Source organism: Rhinichthys klamathensis, unplaced genomic scaffold (genome assembly GCF_029890125.1).
Source record: "Rhinichthys klamathensis goyatoka isolate OS25496 unplaced genomic scaffold, OSU_Roscu_1.1 h1tg000003l_1, whole genome shotgun sequence".
NCBI classification, from domain to species: domain Eukaryota; kingdom Metazoa; phylum Chordata; class Actinopteri; order Cypriniformes; family Leuciscidae; genus Rhinichthys; species Rhinichthys klamathensis.
This window is the reverse complement of record NW_026606556.1, coordinates 2,691,059-2,702,583: the sequence shown is the minus strand read 5'-3', so window position 1 is coordinate 2,702,583 and position 11,525 is coordinate 2,691,059. Positions and strand designations below refer to the sequence as shown.

The following is an 11,525-nucleotide window of genomic DNA, read 5'->3' as shown; positions in this document are numbered from 1 at the left end:
CAAACCATTTGCACGCCACACCGAGAGGAGCAGGGCCAGACATACTCCTGGAGTGGCAGGCTAATTAAGCCTCGGGATAGATTGAACCTTTAAGTGGGGCAAACTGAACAAGTAAAGTGAACACTTGAAAACAAGAACACTGATAACAGCTGTCATAAGTATTTGTGTTCCAACAGCTGTGTTAGGCCCCGTTCACACCGCAAGTCTTAATGCTCAAATCTGATTTTTTGCTCAGATCCGATTTTTTGATTGGCTGTTCACATTACCTTTTAAAATGTGACCTATATCTGATTGCAGTGTGAACTGTTTGAGGTTTCAAACTAACCCGCATGCGCAAAATGACAATAACAATGACATCATACGCAGCACGCTGTTGCACTAATGGTCGTGTGGTTATGGAGGAAGTAAGCATTTTGGCTTTTATTTCGAAATGTCTGTGTAATGGAAGCCGTAAAATTAATGAGCAGGTGCTGAGGAGGAGAAGAACGAAGAGAAAGAAAGCAAAATTGGCTATTTTGGCCTTTTGCGGGTTTATGGCTGCAAATTCAATACAGAGGTCTGTGTGGATGCGTAGACGAAGCCAGGAGTGGTGGGAATGTGATGTTAATAGTTTCACTGAGACGATGTTTTTTGAAAACTTTAGGATGTCGAGGGCAACTTTTGATTATCTTTGTCAGCGCCTCTCCTCAAGACTCCTACGACAGGACACTCAATTTAGGCGACCCATCTCCGTGCGGAAACGTGAAGGAGTTGGGCTGTATTGGCTGGCAACGGGGGTCAGTTACCGCACGATGGGTAACCTGTTTGGCATTGCTAGGTCTTCTGTGTGCGCGATTGTGCACGAATTTTGCAAGGCCGTGCGCCAAGTCCTCATGCCCGAGTTCATACAACTGCCCGAAGGAGATGCGCTCCGGGAGGTCGTACGAGGCTTTCAAATGAGGTGTGGTTTTCCACAGTGCGCTGGAGCAATTGACGGGAGTCATATCCCCATCATTGCCCCAGAAGAAAATCACGTCGACTACTTCAATCGCAAAGGATGGCATTCTGTCCTTCTACAGGGAGTTGTAGATCATCAGTTCTGGTAAGCCTGCTATAATTATGAAATAATCGCTTCTGGAATTTTTTCTTACTTTACTATACTGCTAGCCGTCATTGAGTGAAAAGTCTGATTTAGGTTTATAAAATAGTTAAATAATGCTGCCTTGTGATACAATTATGTGGTATGGCTATGGCCATTATATAATTTAATCCTACTAGTCTCTATTTTCTTGATAACACATAATTTTTAGATACTAATATCTATTCCATTAAGTACTAGTACTTATTCATTAGCTAAATAAATACGTACTAGTACTTAATGGAATAGATAGGCTACTAGTATCTAAAAAATAAGTACTTATAGTGGCATTAAAATTTAGACTAGTAGGTTTAAATTATTAAATGTTACAACGGTTTGCCATAGTATGGCTTGTTGATATTAAAATATGATAGCCCCTTTATGTTTACAGTAACCATCTGTCTGTTTTGTTTTGCAATCCCCTACTGATCATTTCAAACTTAGCCTATATTTAAATGTTTCACAGTACAATAATAACTGATTTGTGTTCCTTTTCATAATGCTTTACATGGACAAAATTATAAAATAACACATCACATGTCCCCATAACAGTTTCACCAACATCTACACGGGATGGCCTGGAAGTGTCCATGACGCCAGGGTTCTTAGGAATTCCTGTGTCTTTGCATTGGCAGAGAGAGGGGAGCTTTTTCCACCAGTAAGTTGTTCTATCACAATCATGTACACACACAAATCCTATTTGGAAACAGTACCATTTTAGTATAAAGGAGATTAAAATGTTTAGAGAAACATATTATAACATGTAATAAATTAAACTTCTCTTATTTTCCATTGCCTAAGGACACAGTGGAGATCAACGGTGTCCAAGTACCGATCATGCTACTTGGTGACCCGGCGTACCCCATGCGGAGCTGGCTTATTAAAGGGTACGCTGACACAGGAAACCTCACAGAGCAGCAACGGTACTTTAACGAGCGACACAGCAAAGCCAGGGTGACTGTGGAATGTGCATTTGGCCGATTGAAGGGGCGGTGGAGATGCCTTGGGAAACGGCTGGATGTGGACATCTCCACTGTCCCTACCATCATAAGTGCATGCTCACAATGTGTGTGAGAAGCATGGTGAGGCCTATGAGGGACCTGCTCAAACTATTCTTCAGGACATCAGGATAGCAGAAGGAGAGGCACAAGATGCTGCTGAGCCAACAAGAGTCAGAGAGGCACTAACAGAGTTTTTTTACAGCCAACGCTGATTCACAAAAGAAACTTTAATTGACAATGTTTAAACATAACATTCTGAAAGTGTGGAGTAACAATTTTTTTTTTCAATACTAATGATGACATGGTCAGTTTTGTTCTGAAAAAATAAATAAAAATGAAATGCATCCCTGTAAAATTAGTTGTGCAGGTGTATGTAAACAAATAATCCCTATAAAAATCGTCAAAAATATTTTCCACACAAGAATTTTTCTCAGCTAAAAAATAAGAAAACCTGCTAACTACAATGTTGTACTTTGAATAATTACTCTGAAAATGTTCATGTTCAAAATAAAATGATTATGCTATAGTGCAAGTTTCTGTCGGTTTAATAACACTACATAACGTTCTAACTGTAACCTGAAATCAAACTGTCAAATATATTCTGAACTGTAATTAACCTGTATAATGATACAAACTTTATTTCTAAAGCACATTTAAATCAAATTTTTTGATGGATAGACTTTGCATAGATTGACCAACAATACTGAAAGCAATTCACTATATTGTGATTTGATTTACTTTTCCTGGTCATCTGGAGGTCGGTAGAATGGTGGATGCCCTGAGGCCTGGTTGAAGGGCTGCTGAGCTGGACCTTGAGGGTGTGCTGACACCTGGCTGAAGGAGTGAGGTATATCTGGAGGATGTGCAGGGGGATGGTTGAAAGGTTGAGCCAGATCTTGCAGAAAAGATAGAGGCTGGTTGGTTGTCTCGTTACATGGTGGAGGCTGAGGTGAACCCATGCTAAATTTCGGGGGCTGAGTAAAGTTGTAAAAGGTAGGCTGAGGCGGCAGTTGTCTTGGGTTGTACTGTGAGGGCTGGACTGGTGCCTGGTAGAAAGGTGGACATGGGGAATTTGATCTGGCAAGAAACTGTGTGAACATTGAGAGCATTTTGAGCTCATGCTCATGCTGTGCTGCTTGCATTTTCAATTGAAGCTCAGTGTCGTCTGTGTTGTTGAGGGCACTGCTGATCTTTTCAGTGAAGATTTCCAGTGTTGCTTCCATCTTGGTCTTCCTTTTCCTGCTCTTGGCAGATGTAGCTGTAAGAAAGAGGAGAAAGTGTTTGGCCATTGTATCACAATTAAAAAAATAATCAGTTAGGCTTGGAGGGTAGACATGAGTATAAGTAAAAACTTAGCAGTAATACAGTACAGTACAGTAATAACAGAATACAAAAATAGCAATGGATGGGTTAGCTATGTGAATACTCTACTAATGAGTTAGCAACAACCTGATAAAAACATGATGAATCTTACTTCCAGAGGACTTGCTGGCTGTTGTGCTTCTTCCAGTGGTCTCTGTAATGCCTGCAGCTGATGAGCTTTCTCCAGATGTAGATGGTGCAGAAGGTGCAGAAGACACAGAAGATGCAGATGGGAGTGACTCTGTGCTTGTATCATCTGGTGAAAGCAAACATATCATGCTATAATGTGATGTATTCAATACAAATATTATGAGCTGGTTCACGTTACCAATTTACATAACACCCTCAACACACACGTTACCCTGAGAAGATGATGATAACATGGTAGCTAGCCCCCCTCCTTATATGTTAGGTTATAATATGGGATTTGGTTCTGCAGAGCCAGGTTACCAGTGCACTTCATCAGATCGTAGACTGAGTAACATTTCTGAATGACGAGCCCGATCTTATGAAAGTGCGTATCTATTTCAGGAATTAAATGTATCGGTTTTTGCGTTTATATCCTACGCATTTTTCGCGTGCATACGCACTTAATTGCGTGTATGCACGCACTCCACACCCCTAATCCTAACCTAGGGATTTACAGTGTGTAGCATATGCACGAAAAAAACAACAACAACATTTTTTGCGTTTAAATGGTAGCCTACGAGAAATTAAATTTGTGGTATAGATACGCACTTTCATGAGTATTTTGGAGCGACAGTAAAGGGTACTCTGCTTCTCTGGTGGGTTTTCTGAGTTGTGCAAAGAAAACTGTGCGCAGCTGACTGGCTTGTTTATTCTGTGAACATAATTTTCCTATAACAAACACCTCAACTTTCTAGTCTTTTTCTACAGTATATGCCTAGGCTATGTATGTCAAGACTGAAAACGTACCTGTTTCGACATCTATATCCAGGCTGTCTGCTGAACTCCTCGGAGTTTCAGGCTCCTCTTCACCTGCTTCGTAGCTATCCAGCAGCTCCAACGGCTGACAGCTGGGTTTATCGCCCATAACACGGCTAATCTCGTTGTAAAATGGGCAGGTGATGCGACCACGACCGCTTCGGTTGTTAGAATCATTTGCTTCTTTAAATTTACTCTTAAGACTCTTAACCTTCCTTTGGCACTGCAGCCACGTTCTCCTGTGTCCCCGTTCCTCCATTTCGTGTGCTATCTTTTCAAAAACAGAGCGGTTACGGTAGGACCCTTCTAATTTCGCTTGAATAGAGGTATCTCCCCATATATTAATTAGGTCTAATACCTCACTGTCCCTCCACTGACTCGCTCCATCACTGTTATCCATATCTAGGCAATTTTTTAATACTGTCTGTGTCTGTGTCTGTTGTGTCTGTTGCTAACACGCCGACGCATGTGACAAATGTCGATGTTGATTGACGTAAAAGTCGCATCAAATCCGCCTTGGATGTTCACACTGCGGACGCATTAAAAAAAATCAGATATAGATCTGATTCAGGACCACATATGTATGTGGTCTAAATCTGATTTAAAAAAATCGGATCTGGGCAAGATTTGAGTGTTCACACTATCTCTGAAGGAGTCTGACCTGGTCACTTGACCCCAAAAAAATCGGATTTGGGCCACTTTAGCCTGCAGTGTGAACGGGGCCTTAGGTAAATTGGGTTTTTTTCTGTTCATTGTAATAGGCTGTTATTAAGTCGGGGCGTTCAGGGCAGAGTTAACAGGTAGAATTTAACCCTCTGGGGACCAAGGTGTTTTTGGGGCCCTTGGGATGTTTTGACATGCACTGACATTTGTGCTTTTTTCAGTTATTTATAAACATGTTAATGGCAAAGGTGTAAATTCACTCTATATAGCACAAACGGGGCTACCATAATATGTGAGCAACATGTATGTACATGTTTGCATTTTTAAGAGAATAATGTTTATGCGTGGTTATTGAAAAAAATAAAAATGAAAGTTGCTGAAATAAGACCACAAAACACATACTAAATATGTGTCCACAAGACTTTTGACTAATGGATGTTGTCGCTTCGAGTTCTGGCTTCAAAATGATGTGAAAATCATCCTGTCTAATTATTCACATAACACAATAGATTCTTTTAAATTGTGAAAAACATTTTTTTGTTATCCAAGGCAATATGCGAATGGGCGTGAACGGCCCAACCCCATTGTGAATAATTAGGTGGTTGAGAAGACAAAGACGACCCGCATATTAATGAGCCTTTCATTCAGGTTTGTCACACAAGAAAGAATGCAAGGACAATATACACACACACACACACACATTCATACACACACATATATATATATATATATATATATATATATATATATATACTATATATATATATATATATATATTAGGGGTGGAACGGTACACAGAAGTTACGGTTCGGTTCATACCTCGGTTCAGACGTCACGGTTCGGTATGATTTCGGTACAATGGAGTGAAAAGCAAAACAAAAATGCAGAAGGCATTTTTATAAATGTCTTAAGCCTTGTATTTTTTAAATAAGTTTTATTAATAAAGGCATAGAACCAGTTTATTTGTAGTGCACTGACAATAGTTTTATATAATTAGTTTATTAATTAAATTATTAAAACGATGAAAAGACCTTGAGTACCCAGACCCAGTTTGGTAATTGTACCTGAATGAATTTAAAATTAATTTGCTATTTCAGATCAATATATTTGTTTTCCTTCATTTTAGTTAACCCTAACTTTATTCTCATCTGAATTATAAATAGTTGATTTCCGTATAAAATAATACTACCATTCAAAACTTTTGTTAACAGTTGTAGGTTACAGTTCGACAAGAGTTTAGAGTCTGACAAAAGCACAATGTAGTGTTTTATTGCGAGTGTACACAAATATAAGTAACAATTTGCAGTTTTAATGATGTCCTGTATAAAAAAAATGACTATGAGTATGAGTATGTTTTTATGTTTCCACTGTTCGATCGCGCAGGAGAGATCATTCTCTCTCTCGCACGCGCGCGCGCGCACACACACACACACACACTGTTCGATCACGCGATTCGCGCCCGCGCCTCTCTCTCTCTCTCTCTCTCTCTCCCACACGCGCGCGCGCACACACACACATACTGTTAATCGCGCCTCTCTCTCTCTCTCTCTCTCTCTCGCACACACACACACACACACACTCCAGCTTTGCAATCTTGATCGCAGCCTGTTCATTGCTGCGTTCACAGTCACACCAAAAGCGAATAAAGCGAAATTTATCGCTATTTAAGAGGTTTTTTTTGTACCGTGTATTCTCCGTGCAAATTCGTGCACCGAACCGTGACGCCCGTACCGTCTCGGTTCGAAACGAATACATGTACCGTTCCACCCCTAATATATATATATAAAATCAAAATATAAATGAAAGTCAAAAGCACATTTTTAGTCATACCTGGAAACAAATCCTGTTCAAATAGGTTATATGGGCCATTCTACAGAATTGGTTCAAAGTTAGAGTTGGAAACATCTTGAAAAGAAAATTGTCTTTTTCCATAACTGTCTTAGTAGGACATATACATTTTATCAAACATATTTCAGAGTTAAGGATTCATTATTTTGATATAGATTGCATTGGAACAAACGCTAGCCTATAACATCTTAGTTGATTAGTTGACAAAACATACTATATATTTAACATATGAGCAGAAACTGCTAACAAAAGCTTATTTGATGTCTATTTTGGAGTTAAAACTTTATAATCTATGCAAAACTAGTCACACACACACACACACACACACACACAGAAACATGATTCAAATTTAAACAGTAGGCTATTTTTGCGTTTACAGACACTAACGTTATTATATATCGCGATTAGAACAAAGCACAAGAATAAAACACTTACAGTTCAGCTCGCTCCTCGAAGTGAAAATAAACCAGCACTTGTTCTGAGGTAGGTAAATGTCCCAGGATTATTCCTCACAGCCGCGCAAGACAACAGTACATTAATCTGACTAAATAGTAGCTGTGTCCCTATTCGTCCTTCGAAGGACGCACCTTGTAGCCTTCATAGGATTTCCTAATTGCGCATCCAGGTGTTCCCGATTACCGGCCCATGGCGCCAAGCAACAGTGCGAGACGGAGCTGCCATCCTGATGATTAATTTGTTATAATTGAGTAAACAGCTATGGAGCCAGAATTGGCTATTGTCATTTTTATGTTTTATATTTTACTGAGGATGTTAAATACATGAATTTTCTAAACGACATTTAGGCCACTTGTCTTTAAAGTCATTTTTTTAGGAGGAAAAAGCTCAGTATAATAGAATAAGCAAAAAAAGACTTCACATATAAAAAAGAAATATAACACAAACACAAGGTTAGGTTATATAAAAATAAAACATTCATAAATTATTTTATGATTAACATATTACTGTCTTCAGTGAACTCAACGCAAATGATAATAATATTATTATTATTAGCCTACATTTAGGCTACATATTTAGAAGGCGCTTTTATCAAAAAAAGGAACAAAGAAATTCGTCAAATGTCAGTCATAATACAGGGCTAAGATTATCACAAATAAACACAAGATTTTGACGCAAATGTGTGTGGGAGTGTGAGCGCGCACCGCATGGCACGGAGGCGCGGCCGCGAACACTTGCATTTTCCCATCAACAGTGGAAACAACTTAAAAAACACTCTCTATAATTTCTGGTCATACAGAAAAGAATAATACATCATTCGCAACTACTTTTATTTGTCCAAACTCACATAACAAGAAAACTTTGTGCTTTTGTAAAATAAAATAAAACAATCAGTCGCGCTTTCATGATCTCCGTGAACTGGAGCGCGTACTTTGTAGTAAATTTTGAGACGTCTCATAAATGAACTGAAACAAAATCTACCTAGCCTAAAGCTTGAAATGTTCACTTTTAAACGAACAATTAAAATGCCTCGTTTTAATTAACAATTAAATTGACAAATAATTTAATTAATTGTTTATTTATTTAAAAGTTTAATTAACAATTAAAAATTGTTTATTTATTTAAAAGTTTAATTAACAATTAAAATTCAGACACATTTATTATCATTAGCCTATAAATCATGGTTCCAGAGACATGGCTCTTCTCATTCAGCATTGCGGGAAAAACAAAATTTCCAGGTTCTAATCTGGCCTTAGAAAACCAGTAAAATCGACATTTGTCCCATAGTAATTTGTGAATATTTTAAATGTTTAATAAAGGGGCAAAAAGTCTCTTTTTTTTGCAGCATTTGTGTAGCCTACAGTTCAAATTTTGGTGTTCAACTTTGGCTTTTAAAAATACAACAACCTTTCATTTTTAGTTTTTCAATTACGGGTTAAAAAAAGAAAAACAAATGGACGCAAAAGTAGGCTACCTTATATTATTAAATATTTCAAATAATGTATTTGTAGAAAGGTTTGAGAGTCAATCAAAATACCAGTAAAATCAAAGACTTTAATCTAAAAAACTATCACTAAACTATTTTTATTTTAATAGTCTGTGTAAATTTGCATCCATTCGTTTTTAATTTTTTAACCCTTAATTGAAAAACGAAAAATGAACGTTTTTAAAAGGCATAGTTGAACACCAACATTTGAATTTGAACTGTAGGCTACACACCAAATGCTGCACCAAAAATGCTGTCGTCACCGGCGCGCAATGAATTATGGGGTAGGATCAGGGTAGCATAGGCCGCTAAGTGTCCATTTATGTATCCTTCCTTTCACGGGGAAACGAAGGGTGCATTTGGCGTCGCTTTTGAATCAGGGTAACCTTCGTCGCGCCGCGATGACGCAACCGGCCTTCGAATACGGCCTTCGAAGGATGCGGAATTGAATTGGGACAGCCTTCATCGCGCCGCGGTGACGCAATCGGCCTTCAAATGCGTCCTTCGAAGATGCAGCCTTTGAATTGGGACAGCCTTCGTCGCGCCGCTGTGACGCAATCGGCCTTCAAATGCGGCCTTCGGAGGACGCAGCCTTCACATTGGGACACAGCTATAGTGTGTTTACCGAGTTGATATGTGGGCGTTTACACGTCTCAATGTGTTGCTTCAGATCATTAGCGTTTGAATAGCGCGCGCTCTCCGTGGGCGTGTCACATTAGCGGAATAATAAGATGCGAGAACGATAATGAGAACGGCAGACACCTCTCTCTTTTTATATAGATTACATAAACAGGGAATATTTATTTTAGTTTTAAATTAGATAATTTAAAAGTACAAACTTAAATGATCATAAAAATATATTGCTCATGTCTGGGTGAATAGTATTCGCTGAGTTTTGTTTAAGTTTAGAGACGTGCTCCAGAAAAACAGTTCACGGACACGGAGAAGCAGAACGCACACCCTGTTTATTTTCTTTATTTTACAAAAGCACAATATTTTATTTCGATTGTAGGTGGGCACATAAAAAAGTCGACATTTAACAGTTTATTTTTTAATATGTCTTAACTCTGTATGACCAGAAATGATGGAGTAGTTTAAGTATATTTTTCTGCTATGTGAAAAAAATCTGCCAAAACGCACGGGTGCGTTTTTGGTCCCCAGAGGGTTAATGAAGTTCAGGTTTGTTGACAATGCCATTTAATGCTTGGATATCTTACTACAGGAAGGGAGATGTTACAGGATATCCTGTTTGTACTGCTTAGGCAGAAGCTCCACCCTGTGGGGAAATTGGGTATGTTAACATGTAACAGGAAGTCAACTGTGTTGTGCTACCGTGTGCGTGTCAGTTCTGCAATATGTCAATACACGGATCTTAACCCACAGTTTGTGTAGCGTCCTATTTCACCAACATGCAACAGTACATGCAAGTTGATGAGATTAATCAATGTAACTCCACAACAACTACATGATCCATGTATGTATCCACTAACCATTCAGAAACATCCAGGTGCAGTCTAAAAGTTACAATCTCAAGTTACGGCTGCACTCCGGTTATTTTGGAGATTTGACTGAAATTCACGTTTGTTATTGCCAGAGTATCCGGAGCTTGTGTAAATGATTATCCCTCTTGTGAACGGAGGCGGGGAGCAGCAGGTCATTTGCATTTAAAGGGACACACACAAAAACTGTGCGATTTTGGTCACACCCAAAAAAGGGCAACTTTGACAAGTTATAATAAATGATCTGAGGGGTATTTTGAGCTGAAATTTCACAGACACATTCTGGGGACACAATAGATTTCTAATACATCTTGTGAAAAGGGGCATAATGTCACCTTTAAGGTAATATCCCAAAGGAAAATTGTATTGATCATACATCACGCTCTTATAAGTCACACTATAGCAACTTTCTGCACCACCAAAAACCATGTCAAACATCAAAGAAATAAATGTTTGAGTTTATATTTAAATTACAGACAATGTAAGGTTATGGGGTGTAATCTCATTGCTGCCTATAGGCGAAACAACTGAGATATTAATCTCATCTGATTTTTCTTTTTTATAGGATTTATTTGTTATTTATTTGCATGTGGATTAGCATTATGAAGACAAGACCAAATCTCATAATGGAAGACCCAGGCTAAATCAGTTTCGATCAACAGTGAGTTTTGATTCAGAGTTTTCAAAGCACTGAAATGAAGTAAATATCCCATTTAAAATGTTACAAATTGCTGACATTTTCCAGCATTACACAGCATAGCCCTTTCTGTCTGTCAGATATTAATTTCTATTGCCATTAATGGGAAATAAATCATCAAAATGTACAATGTTCATGGGTTTGACTTCCATAGGCTTAAGATCAAATGTAATTTCCAAGGTAGGCATCTCCTAGTGATCATTGTCCAACAAGAGCATGCAGCAGTAGCATCATGATTTCCATTACACGAGAGTAGATGTTAAAACTTCATGCTGATTTGTACTCGGCTTTCGCCAAGATAAGCAAAACTAAGACGTAGCTTTACAGTAAACTATGCTTCTCCATCCATTTACGCTTCTTTCCATATGGTTTTGTGACTCCCCTTCTGTCCGGCGTTAACGGCTGCAGTGTACTTGACGCGTCAGCACACGCGACGGCTGCAACTACAGGA

At 38.6% G+C, this 11,525-nt stretch overlaps 1 protein-coding gene across 1 annotated transcript; it reads right to left on the bottom strand.

Moving 5' to 3' along the window:
• Positions 1-2,325: 2,325 nt before the first annotated feature.
• LOC130084175 (uncharacterized) lies at positions 2,326-4,019 on the bottom strand. Its single transcript, XM_056249414.1, has 2 exons — positions 3,593-4,019; positions 2,326-3,376 (listed from the first exon to the last, which is right to left on the bottom strand). The coding sequence occupies exons 1-2, from the start codon at positions 3,756-3,758 to the stop codon at positions 2,853-2,855; spliced, it is 690 nt and encodes a 229-aa protein (XP_056105389.1). The 5' UTR covers positions 3,759-4,019; the 3' UTR covers positions 2,326-2,852.
• Between the last annotated feature and the right edge of the window lie 7,506 nt (positions 4,020-11,525).